At 43.7% G+C, this 13,752-nt stretch overlaps 1 protein-coding gene across 2 annotated transcripts in view; it reads left to right on the top strand.

Moving 5' to 3' along the window:
* trappc12 (trafficking protein particle complex subunit 12) overlaps window positions 1–13,752 on the top strand; it is a gene marked incomplete at its 5' end in the record, with an annotated part of 39,347 nt that overhangs the window by 13,040 nt on the left and 12,555 nt on the right. For both annotated transcript variants that reach the window (XM_084013991.1, XM_084013990.1), the window contains one exon: window positions 11,080–11,193. In XM_084013991.1, the coding sequence (XP_083870117.1) occupies window positions 11,080–11,193 (114 nt within the window). The remainder of the gene's footprint in view (window positions 1–11,079; window positions 11,194–13,752) is intronic.

Raw genomic sequence — 13,752 nt, 5'->3', positions numbered from 1 at the left:
CCTTATTTTAAATATCATTTTCACATTTGTTCATTAGCAGTAATGTGAAAGTTAACATTGTTTTTTATTTTACTTCTAGGAGATGCACATTAAAATATTGTATCCACAAATTCAGTCAATAAGTATTTAAGTCAATTAGAATTATTAAGTTCAATAAGAAAGCAAAACTCAGAGGAGCAGCTTGTCATTAAAATGAGAATAGCTGGTCCACCGATGAGGTCACGCCAGCCTTTGCCCAAGTTGTCGCTAACTTTGGTGACAGCAAACATGTGGCGTAGCTAACTTTGGATCCTGACCCCAACTTAGCATCTTCAAAGGGCTTGTTTTGTCCGCCAAAAACCCAAAGATATCCAGTTTACAAAGATACAGAATAGAGAAAGCAAAATGTAAAAGTAAAAAGTAGTTAAAAAAAACAGGAGGGGAACATTGAAATTAAGTTAAAGTCAGAAAAATATCATAAATGTGCAACAATACGAGGTATTTAATGAATAACTCAAAAAGGCTCCTCTGGAATGCAACGTGTGTCAAGATCGGTGTTCCTCTCACGGAGCATCAAGCAGTTTACGCTGACGTATCTCTGGAAACGTTGCCAGGAACCTAGTTATGAGAACCACATCTCCACCCGACTCTCATCCACTGCTACTGCTTGTTTTTCCTGATCCCATCCCCATCCCATAGCATATCATATCCCCAGTCTTGCTGTGCCTATTTTTGGTGTTCTCTTTGTCAACTAGGTATGGACAATGTTGACTGGGTCAACTGGTTCAAATTGATTTTCCAGCCATTTAACGATGTGCAAAATAATGAGAAGTAGTTTCTAACTTGTGTCTATGTTAGAAAATGTTGGTTACTGAGGTCTAATGTGACGAGGACTCAGTTTACTCGTCTGTGCTGGCCTCCCCTTCACGTCTCCCTTTGTTTCCAGTGACCTCTGTGGTGTGGTCAGCAGTAGACTAGTCCCTGGCTCAGCACCACCCTGGGCTGGCCTCATCTGTCTCTCTCATTAGCAATCACCCTTCTTCTCTCCCCCTCCTTTCCTCCGTCTCCTTCATCTCCTCCTCCCTCCCCTCTGCACCATCCACCAGAGCGTCTAACCTCTCTTTCCTCCCACAGTGTGATGCCGTCTGGGCCGGGGGCCAGCATATATTTATATATGTGAGTGTGTGTGAGTGCGAGAGAGAGAGAGAGAGAGAGACCCACCTTGGCTGGGTCAGACAGACACACCCCCATAATCACTGCAACGACCCAGCTGCTGCATCACACTTTGATATCATTGCTGTAACCTTTCCTTGTCATTATCGTAACCTTTTTACATAGCTGTCATTTCCACCACCGGTTCCACTTGGGAGCCGGGGTGTGTGGGTAATGCACCGTCAGCTTTGTAGCCCTGAAGGGCATGTTTGAACCTTGGTGCTAGTTGTTTTCACCTTCTCTGTTTACGTTGGCGGCGGCCATATGCTCAGACAGACCTAATGTAAAAGTACAGAGGGTGTTGGGCGTGCTGTGCTGCCAACATGTTGTTCTACTTTTTGCCACCGTTCCCATTGGTGATCATTTTAATGCACCGAGTTAGAAGTTATTACAGTGACACTCGGATTTAACTGTAGCTTCTGTTTTAGTGGAATATGCTGAGCGCTTTAGTACTTATAGTCTGATCACTCAAAGGGCTTCACACTACATGTCAACATTCACTCATCCACACACACATTCATTCACCTTCAGCCTTCGGTATCAGTATCCGGTTCAGTATCTTGCCCCAGGACTTTTCAACATGTGGACTAGGATCGAACCGTAAAAGTGACGACTCGCTCTACCTCTGAGCCACAGCTGTCACTTCTGTTCCACAGGGAAATAACCCGTCTCCATAAGAAGTGTGAGGTCACATTTGCATGGCAGACGTGAACAATTCTGCATCGATGCAGTGAGTTTGGTTAAATGTCAGTTCAGTGAGTCCTTACTGCGTGCTGCTGTCATTGTCTTGCTAATTGCTGTAGTTCATCGTGGGCGGAGCTTGCACAGCTTACCTGCTGCTCTCGCTACCAATGTTAGCTGCTCTGTTTTGACAGTGTTGCATGCAGACTGAAATTCAACCGTGGTGTTCTGTCAGGAAGACGTGCAGCAAAGGCATTCATTGCCCTTAGAGCTGCTATGTGAAAATGTACGGTTGTAGATTACAGCACCATTGGATGCGAAGGAGAAGGATTTACGTTTTAGTTTTATAATGATTGAGTTGGCTCAAACAGATACTGCTAGAGAAAGGATGCAGCTTTTAACATTATAGACTGGTGTGGTTGGATTATTGAAAGCAGCAAATAATAAGTCTGATTTCTGACTTTGATCAAAATCAAACTGTTGACAGGTGAATCGTAATGGAATCGTGAGGCCAGTAGAGTTTCACAGCCCTACTCCCCAACGGGAATTGACAGTTCTTAGTGAAACATACCGCTGCTGGCGGTTTGTGTGCTACAGTCGCAACCATCCGCTATTAGTTACTGATATACCATTACAATGACTACATCCACTTCTTGTATACAGTCTTTTCGCTGCTCTAAGCCAAAGGAAAACTGCATGCCTCGTATTCAACAGGTGCTACTTTTCAGCAGCAGGTGACCAGCAGGTGCTACTTTTCAGCAGCAGGTGACCAGCAGGTGCTACTTTTCAGCCATGCTCTTAGCCTCTCTCCACCACTGCGGTCCACACTGAAATATCTCAGTAATGGCACTATTGGCTGGCCATGAAATTTAGTAAATGGTGTGCATGTTTTTTTCTTAAACTGTCCTTACAAAGGGTTCCTTTGGTTTAGTTTACCTACACTTTCATTTATTGTATTTAGAACTAGTATGTGTGTGTCATTATCAGCCCCTTGCTGGTCTCTATGTCCAAGTTTTGTGTCTGTTCTAACAAATATAACAAATCTTTTAAAGAAGAAATGTTTTTTTAATTAGTCTGACAGCTGATTGTATCCTCCCCATCGGGCTTCACTGTGCTCCCAATTGTCAGTAATTACTTTTGTACGTGCAACTTTATCAAACCTGAAATGATGGCCAGTCAGGAGCCGAGGCAAATCGGTCAGCTTCAACTTCAGGTCTGGGAAAAGTTGGTGTGTGTTGTACTTCAGGAGTCGGCTGGATGTGAATCAGGCCTGAGACAGAAGTTCTCTTTAAAGCAGCGTTCAGCAGCACTCTCCGAGGAAAAGGCAAGTGGGACACTCTGTTATTGTTGACAACCAAACCATCAAAAGTTATCCTGGAGCACACTCGTCAATCAGTGGTTAATATTACCCAGAGGAGCACTGCTTAGAACTTGGAAGCTGAGTCGGGCCATCTCAGGGAGTGTTATGCGGAGTTCTCTTCCAAGCCATGAGCGAGTAGGGTGTCTTCACATAGTACATTATGGTGGTTTGTGTCTCGACGTCTCTCCGCGATACTGTGTTTGAAGAATCCAGCGAACGCCTGCGGGAGAGAAAATGGCTGCTGTGTGAAGTTCATATCTGTACAGTAGCCCAGCAACTGTCCTGTAGTGTCTTTAGACCAATTCCAGGGGTATTAAAGTAAAGATAGCCACTGTGGCAATGACTAGCGAGCACTTTTAGTGTATTACAATATTATTTTCCCACACAATGGAAATAGCACGGGAGCTCCCTGTGTTAACCGAAGCTGGTGTGAGGAAGGCTCTTTATGTCTGATTCGCCCGGAGGCTTGGGGTCTTGCGAGAAAACACGTGGGCGTCCGTTTGTTCATCAAGCTTTGTTATGCAGGTTTTTTTTATTTTTTTATTATTTAATCACCAAAGGAGAGGCACACTGAACATCCAATCATCAAAACATTTTAGAAGCCTCACCCTTTTAAACTTGCTACGAAACTAATTAGGCATATGTGTGTGTGTGCGTGTGAACGGGAGATAGAGGACGTAAAGTGTGCACGTTTTGAGTGCACACATTTGTAAGAGTGGGCGTGAGGACGGAGGCGTGAAGCATTTTAATGCTACAACAGAAGGATTAGTCGATTCTAATCGATGAAGTTGTTTTCTGGAATGCTGAACGTGCTTTAGGCGTGAGATTTTTTTAGTTAGGGCAGCTTGATAATGGCAAAAAAAATCTTAATTAAGGCCTATATTGAAATTGAATATTATCATGAACATAATTATTCACTGACTTTACGTTCTTGGGTTGAGAAATAATTTTTTAGCCTACGTTTTAAAGTTAAATTCATCAATAGTGGTGCTTTTTGAGACTAAATTAGATCTCTTGTCAGCAGTTTGATTATGAACACATTATTTTATAGCTATGAATGATGACACGGCAAAAATGTCACATCCATAAATAGGAGAGGGTATCACTGTCTTCACTTCCTCATGTGATATGTTATCCATACACTGGTGCCAAATATCTGTAATATACGTATTTTATCAAAGCATGTGGGCACTTACAGCCACTTACACTTGCATTGTCTTTGCTTACCATCAGGGGGCGACTCGTCTGGTTTCAAAAATAAGTGTGATTGCATGGAAGAGAAGGTGAAAATGACCCTGCTTCTCATTTGAGTTATTATCTCCGTAAACATTGTAAGTTTATGGTCACAAATGCTAGTTTATAAGATGTCGACGGCCAAAAGGCCGGAACTCAAGGCTTCAGGTCCTTGAACTGAGTGACACCACGATGACTACATCCACTTTTTATGTACAGTCTGTGTGCTAAAGTAAAATGTGGCACAATAATATCTATTTTTTCTCATTTGAATATCCTTGATGAGTGACTCACTGCCACTCTGTGGGGATCATTACCGACTTCTCCCCTCTTTCTTCTCTTCTATCTTCCTTCTTTTGTCTGGTGTCTCTGTTCTGTGTGGAAAACCTCCCCACTATCATTCTGGAGACAAACCTACATATCCTCAACGCACACGTCTTTCACCAAGCCTCTGTAGTCAATTCCTCATTTAATATCACGCCAATAAATCACCATGGTAATGCCTCCTCATTTGATTTGAGGGGATCTGATTATGCCTTATTGCGGAGTCATTTGAGCCGAGCTAAATTATTAATCACCATGAGCCTATTGTTTTTCTATTTTTATGTCCTCCCAACGCCTTTTCTGTTAATTGAAATCATCCAAACCTGTGGAGTGACAGCGTGGTTTGTATGCTTAATGGCATTCAGGACAATCTTTCATGGCGGACTTTGTATGTTCTTTAATGAGAAATAAGTTCACCTGAACAGTTTTGCCATCCTAGCATCAATCAGTCCACCAGTCAGTCAGTCCACCACTTTACTGAATTATCTCAACGAATGCTACAGATATCACTGGTGCCCAGAGGATGAACCCCAACAGCTACGGTGATCCCCTTTGCTTCTCGCACCACAAGCTCTTCAAAGTGTTCTACCAGTTGGATTGGCACCAACTCGCAAGCTCCCTCGCTGCTGGATGACTCGCGTGCAAAGGCCTCACGATGGTGTACATGGTCAACATTACCTGCTAAATATCAGCAGTTAGCAGTATCATCAACGTTAGCATGCTGAGTCCATTGTTTAGCACAGAGAAACCCGATAACAATGGAACCAGCAGTGTGTACTTTGGTTGAATCACAAATGTATGATGCTTTTTGTACTCATGCTGAGTCGAGCTCTGCACAAGCAAGCAGCCATTCAAGCAGTGTTGGCAGGTGTTTCTGATGGGACGACGTAGCATGGTTAAAGGTGTTGTTATCTTGTCTTTTTTAAAGCCGCCCTGGTTCATACAAACCACACAAGGGGACTGTGACGGGTTCTTTTTCTTACCATTCATTCCCTGCAATACTTGATAATCCTGCTGATGTTAGTTTGTTTGTTAGTTACTTTTGCTTTTGATATCCCAATAGCCATTAACCGGTAACTAACTGGTTCAATTTTAAGCAAAATTGACGTGACATACAAGAGGTAATTTCCTTTCACTCCGGCGCTCCTTTGACTCAATGAGCTTTGCCGCCGCATATCAAAGTAAATGTCTTTTATTTTTTCTGTTGCCTTTGTTTATTGCTGCATTTTAATCAGGTTACGGGCGCATCTTATGAATATCAGCTGATCAGCCATCGTTATCATCTGCTATCAGTTGTAATAGTTATGATTGGTGTTCTCTATAAAGATTGATTGAATGATTGAATGACGCATTGATTCTAATTTTATTTTTAATTTTTTCTGTTGTGCGGACCAATTTATATTGACCTCTGTGTGTAAAACAATACAGTTCCTATTGCTCCTTCACAATGAGCGCTGTGTTACATTGAAACCCGCTCTCGCTCTCCCCACATTTCCTGCCTGCCTGTCTGCCTGCCTGTCTGTCTGCCTGTCTGTCGACCGTACACTGAAAGCCAAACATGCACAACCCCCCAAAACAAACGTCCCAATGGTTTGCTGATGGATAGCTTTTGATTTGAAGCAGCATCAACGGGAACTGTTTGGTTAGATTAGCAGCAAGTTAACACAGATCAAATCCAATCAGTAAAAAGTGAGCGTTCTGTCTGTTGTTTGAAATAACATGAGAGTGAAAACTCCAGTCCAAACCAGAGACACTCGGCTATATAAGTCTCTTGTCTTTTATCAAGAGAGATGATGTTTTCTCTGCTCTCCCCACTTTACCTTGTGCTTTGAGCCAATCAGAAGCCCCGTTTAGACCGCCTTTTCGTTGGAGGAGTATATGCCGTTATTCCGCCCCGTCGTCAGTCTAAACGCTCGCCGAGGCAGAAAGGCATAACAGAATATTACGCCTCTGAGACGCCAATGGAGGGAGTCACAGAGCTGCATCAGAGGCAAACGAGTCGATACGCCGTTCTATCTAAACACTCCGAGGCAGAAAATACGTGACGTAGTGAAGACGTGTTACCAGGGCGACACGCCGCCGGCGGATTTAATGAGCTCAAAGCGTATCCGAGCATCGACACGTTTATGATGTACAGCCACTTCCCTTGCGGTTGAAGAGTCGTCTAAATATGCGGGACGGGCAAAAGTAGTTTCGTAGTTGCTAATCAGATTTCCGGCGCTCATTGAAGACGTCACGCGGCCGACGAATCCAGAAACGAGACCGCAGCCTCGCTGTGGGACGTCTCACTCGTTCTGCAAAGCCAGGGTGCTATCTAAACAACACCGTCGCTGCCTTACGCCGCAAACAAAGTCCTATCTAAACGCTCCGGTTCAAGGCATATTTTGACTTGCCATTCCGTTGGACCCGTCTTTTAAAAGGTGTTGGTGGAAGACACTGCTTGGTTCGGGGGAGGAGATTATCACAGGTTATCCCCAGATGCCAGTATGCAGAACAATGCAAATGTGGCTAAGTGTGGTTTTCCCCTGCTGTGGGAAGTGCATGTGATCACAGATTAGCAGGACACAGTGTGGCTAAAGTGGGACATACTGTACACCAGGTCTGTGGACTAACACTAGGGTGATAGTGGACCCAGTGAAACTGAAAAGATGTTCGATTAGAGAAGGGTATGAATATCAGTCAGTGTGTGCTGACAGCTGGAGGTGAGACTGTAGATTAGTTAGATTTTCATGTTGAACAGTCCAGTCTGTGATTGTCTTGCACTTTTTTACATCAGCAGGGTCAGAGCTCAGGTTCACCCATTAGAGATGACAGTGGAGCCGTCATTATCTCGCCCAGTGCCGCTCACAATCATACGCCATCCTCAATGGAGACTGACCCTGTGACCTACTGGTCACAGAAGATCGCCTCTCAGAACACAAAGCCTGCCAGCTGCGTCCCGTATTAATGTAGTGTTGGGTTTTGGTCAGTATGGTTCAAGACCTTAAATTATAGGCTGGTGTAAGATCATACGAGCATAAAGCTATGCGTAGCAGCAATGCAGCATCGTTACATAAGGCCTGTGCTGAAGTTCACTTTTCCAGCTTTTTTTTTTTTTTTTAATTTGGCTCCTTGCGGTGCCTCTCTGCAGCTCCCTTGGCCCTCAGCTCTCTTCTCCTCATCTCCTGCTCTCCACTCTGCTACCCACTGCTGCTTTTTTCTTCGCCCAACTCTTTTGGCCCAGAGTTTTTTCACTTTGACTTCTGTGCTCCTTCACTACATGTGGGCCAGATATCTTCCATCCATATCCTGCTTGTCCTATGAAACTCTTTATCCTCTCGTGTGTGTGTGTGTGTGTGTGTGTGTGTGTGTGTGTGTGTGTGTGTGTGTGTGTGTGTGTGTGTGTGTGTGTGTGTGTGTGTGTGTGTGTGTGTGTGTGTGTGTGTGTGTGTGTGTGTGTGTGTGTGTGTGTGTGTGTGTTACTGTACACCACTGACTGTTCTCGTTTTCCCTACTCACACCGTATCCCAATCACACACAGAGACACCTAGAACTGCTCACCTGTCTTCTTATGCCCTTTGGCTGGGCAGCAGTGTACTGTAGCATACTGTAGGTGATTTGTGTGTGTGTGTGTGTGTGTGTGTGTTTGTGCATATGTGCGAGAGAGAGAGAGAGAGAGAGGGAGAGACTGACTGCAGCTGCTTTTGGCCATCCAGGCTGCCTCCTCGTTTTCAGCTTCATTTCCCCCCCTAATGAAGATTCAGAGGCAGCGCAGCTACTGGCACAGGGCAGGAGAGAAGAGGCAAGGAGGGAGGGAGGGGTGAGGAATGAGCGATAGGGGAGGAAGCAACGACAGCAGGAAGAGAAGGGAGGCAGAAATGATAGAGGGAGAGGGGGGAAGAGAAGAGGAAGATGGATGGAGAAGAAAGTATGGGAGAATCCTGAGGAGGAGAGAAACAGGCGGGAGCAAAAAGGTGGAGGCGTAGGAGGAGAGGAAGAAGAAGAAGGGAAGGAGAGAAGATGAATGGGGAAGAGAGGGAAGCTACAACAGAGAACAGAGAGGCTGATGAGTTTTATGATAAAGATGACTAGAGCGAAAGTAGCCCTCTCCCTTCCTCTCTCCTAATTAGCTCCCTGGCTGTGATGAATGGCACAGCACTTAGGACCCAATCGGCGAGCCGACCTTGTCATGTGTGTTGATGGGGTGGGGTGACTCCACCCCCACCCTCTACTTCCCCACCTCTGCCCCCCTCTTACCTATTGTACCACCTCCTGTGGTAGCAGATGCTGCTAATATCAGGAGGTGTGTGTGTGTGTGTGTGTGTGTGTGTGTGTGTGTGTGTGTGTGTGTGTGTGTGTGTGTGTGTGTGTGTGTGTGTGTGTGTGTGTGTGTGTGTGTGTGTGTGTGTGTGTGTGTGTGTGTGTGTGTGTGTGTGTGTGTGTGTGTGTGTTTGCATGCACGCTTACTTGTCCACTGTGTTTGTGTGGGTGGGCGCTTTGTCCTCCAGCCTCAATGGATGGCAGAAAACACACACACACACACACACACACACACACACACACACACACACACACACACACACACCTGTCTCATTTCATATGTAGTGGCTTTTATTTTGCAGTATTAGATGTCACATTATCAGTTTCGAGTTAACGCTGTCATATAAGATCTGCTGCTGGAACATCCCTTTATTTCGCATCAAAGTTGTTCTAAATCTAAATTCAAGGCCTTAAGAAGACACACACCTTTTGATTTTGGTCTTTTAGAAGTCCTACTTTTTTCTTATTTCATAACAGTTCCACTGAGAATTTCCCCCTTTCAAATATGTTCTGTTTTTGTTTTGCCCACTGGGGATTTACGGTTTTGAAATCTGACATTAAAAAACTCTGAAAAGATAAAAAGTATATAGTACACAGATAAAGATGAAGTACATTTCAATTTGAGTTTATTACGTACTATTCATTTCAATGCCATGAATCTTATCTGTCACACTAAGATTGTCCTCACCTATCGGGGAACGCTGAAACATTGCATTGGATTTTGATTTGAAACACTTAGTCATTGGATAGTGTCATTGAACTCATTTCATCAAGCAAAGATAAGATCGTAAAATGTGAGGATTGTTCTGCTCCTATGTTTCATTTAATTGCAAAGTAAATATATTTGGGGTTTGTACTGTTGATTGGACAAAAACTTTGATCAGATAATCACACAGGATTTAAACAAACCTCAACTTACCAACGTATTTGGACGAAAAAACAAAGGCAACCAATGAAATGATTACCCAGACTGTCTGTTGTAAAACTGTAAGGTCAACAGTTCTATCCATCAGGTTGTATGACGTAGTTATGAAGTAGGTATTATTACTTATTGTACGACATATAGACATGACCATGAAGAAAGTACTGCCAATGTGACACTATATGGATTATACATCTCACATGTGGAATTCACAAACTCAAATGAGTGATTTCAGCCAAGCCTCAGAGGTGCTAAGAAGTAATGTAATGTTTGACTATCTGCAAGTCTATTATCAGCAGTATGACGGTGTTATTGAGTAAGTGGAAGATGAGCTTGGTTTGGAACAGCTGCTTCCCAGGTCATACGTGACGAGCTGCAGGTGAAAGGTGAAGCTGATCACTTGGAATTGTGAATTGATCTGATCGTGCTGTTGAGGCTTGTTTGAGGAAAGGGGGAGCAGTTTCATGGGAGACCAATATAGTCAAAGACCAGACCTGGTGATGTTTTAAAGACTGAACAAGAATCTGCCTGTTAAGTGTAAACTTCAAGCCCCTGCTACACTGTGTAGTAGCAGGGGCTTGAGTTAGTTGTCTCTAGCAGGGCTTTACAGGTGGACTGCGGTTCACTTTTGCTGCTGGATGCTGAATATAGTATCTTTACCAGTGAACTCTTCCTCACTTCCCCGCTGCATGTCTGGGATCCGGAGCCAAGCAATCGAATGGGTTGGAATGGACACTATAGTTATCTGACAGTGATTTTACAAGATCGAACTTGTTCTAAACAGGGATTCTCTTTTACATTTGCTGAAACATCCGTCCTCGTGTGAGAAGACTGCAGACAGCCATCTTCAACAAATGTGGGTGGTTCAATAGATGCATTTGAATACCCAGAGCCAAGGGGTTGTTCCGGAGTGACAACCTTGTTAGTGGTGTGTCCTTTTGAGTGTTTGTGATTATGGTAGCTAGAAGCACTTACATGTGCTTTAACAATGGGCCTTCTTCTGTGTTTCCATCAGTCGGTCGTGGCATGTGTTTCTGATCCAGTGTGCTGTGTCTCTTCTCCCCTGCAGAGCAGTAAAAACTGGCGTGCAGCGGTGGATCTGACGGGCCGGCTGCTGACAGCTCATGGTCAGGGATACGGAAAGGCTGGCCAGCCTACCTCCCACACCACCGACTCACTGCAGGTACAGCACCATGACTTTCTCTTCATCCATCTATGGATCTGTCTGCCTCTGTGCATGCTGGTGGGTGTCAGAGACCGAAGCCACGACGTGTCTTGTTCTACAGATTAATGTAATAATTCCCACTTAAAAATGAATAACGATTTTACACCAAATAAATAAACACAATAACGTGCTTGTACTTTAGAAGGATTATGTAATGTTATTGAATAACCATTCATTTAAAGGTGCTACATATGAGATTGAGACTCTCAACGGCTCTCATAATGAACCGGCAGCTCGTAGCTAATGATGCTAACAGCACAAACTAAGGCCAACGTGCTGACAGAGCTAACAGTGTTTACCACGGGGGGAACCGGAGGGTGGCTGTCACGCTTCCCTGACGACGCTGTCTGTCGGGACGGCGTTATCAGCTGTAACCATCGTATGAGAGCAATGCAGCGCGGTGGCCTCGAGCTAGCCAGTGGGGCACGCTCACATGCACAAACATGTATGAACGGGCAGCTTGGATTACAAGACTATATTAATACTAGATATTAGTGCTCTGGGTGTTGTATATTGCTCCTTTAATACCGTATTATTTGTTAATAGGGGTTCATTAAATGTTTTTATACATTGATTTTTGTTTCCAAAGTGATGGTAGGAATGTTTGACTTTAGGAAACAGATTTTTTTTCTTCTCATGGAATGCAGACGTGACCACACAGACGTGTAAGAAAGCACACCCTGAGATATTTGTGTTGTTTTGTTGCACGGCCCCTTTTATACGTTTTGTCAGTGTTGCTGCGAGCACATTCTCATTCCTGGCTTTGTGGAACTCGATCCAGAAGATGGATGGTTGCACGAGCTCATTAGGAAGGCCACCCCTGTGGTAGGCTCTGTGCAGACTTTTAAGTTAATCGACCGTGTTGTTGCCTCGTGCTGCATATTACTGTTTGTTTTACATTCAAAAACATCCTGGCATCAAGTCCAAATTAATTTATTTTTTTCGTTAATGTAATATCCATCAAAACGAGCGTTGGTCATCGCTGTTAACCTTTTACCACCCACTGTTTTTCCCACAGGGTATTAGCACTATGCTGAATTTTCATTAACTGCAAGTACTCTAGAAAGTTACATAAATATGGATTAGACTCTCATCTTGCAGATGCATGGCAGAATATACGACGGAAACCGTACAACATATTGTTTCCCCCCTACAATCAAAGCAGTCCAACAAAGTAATATAATGTTGTTGGAAAACGTTCAAATTCATCACAAAGGTCCAATGATGAAAGTTGTTTTAATTTAGGTGATCGATCCCCATAATGGGAGTGCATGATAAAGGGTTTAAGTGTTGTGAATGCACGTGGAAAATGGAAGAAACCAGCTGCCTTATAGAACTAATCTCACATAGGACAATGCTGATAACTTCTTGTCTACAGACAGTAGATGGCGCTTTAATATTCACATGACAAAATGTGTACTCAAGCACACATACATGTTTTATACAATGACAGTCAACATCGCATTGAGGCTCCCGTCCTCTCCTGCTTCCAAGAGCAATAATCCTAATCTCCATAAACAGATTAACAGATCCTGCATTTGATGGGAGAATCTGCAGGCAACCTGCGGACCTATCGGATGCCTTCTGCAGGTTGACAGTGTGGAGAGCACAAGGCTGAAATACAATACATCGTCTGAGTGTGATTTTGCTTATTATAGATTAAAATGTGTTGTAAATCGGCTACAATCCATTTGTATATGTCGTTCCGAAACTCCAAATCCAGTTTCACATCTCATGCTAATCAGACTGTGAGCAGACAATGAGCAGCAACCAGAGGGGGAAGTCTTGGCCCGGCTATCCTCTGGTTGCTGGTTGTAATCCCAGACATATAGACCCTGTCAGCAGAGGCTTATTAGCCATCGACACAACGAGGTTGTAAAGGCGGACTTCAGTGGTCTCATTTAGCCACTTCACCTTTAAGACACAGAAAAGCTTCAAAACTCACAAGAAGGTAGACATTTTATATCATAGAACAAAATGTTCCACCACAAACTTTATTTCAGCCATCTCACCAAAAGCCATTAAGAACAAGGATCTTGTGGATCCTTCCCTGCTGCTCGTCCATCCCCACTCTGTTCCATCGAACACCTCTGCATGAGCCCGGGCTTCTTTCCAAGTGCACATGTGCTGTCAAAAGCTCATGGCAATTTACAGCACAGTCCTGGACCAGCCTCCTCCAGCGTTTATGCTTACTGTTTAAATTGGGTTGTAATATTTGACAAGTTTATTAATTTGATTCCCTCGCAAATCCAATCACCAATGGCCAATTGGCTGGGCTCTGGAACGAAACGTTTTATCAGGATTACAAACCCTTTTAAAAAAAAGAATAGTTTAAGAACTACAGATGATTTAATGAATACCCAGTCACGTACTGATGTATTGCAGAGATAAAAATGTTCCGACTGTACAATACAAATCAAGTGTATTGTTGATTGTTGAGCATGTTTTTGCATACTTGGATTCTGCCCAAAATAGAAAATGTTTACATTTGGTGGACTAATTAAGGACGTTTGAGTC

This window comes from Eutrigla gurnardus (genome assembly GCF_963514095.1).
Source record: "Eutrigla gurnardus genome assembly, chromosome: 7".
NCBI classification, from domain to species: Eukaryota; Metazoa; Chordata; class Actinopteri; order Perciformes; family Triglidae; genus Eutrigla; species Eutrigla gurnardus.
The sequence above is the reverse complement of the archived record's forward strand: the minus strand, read 5'-3'. Positions and strand labels throughout refer to the sequence as shown.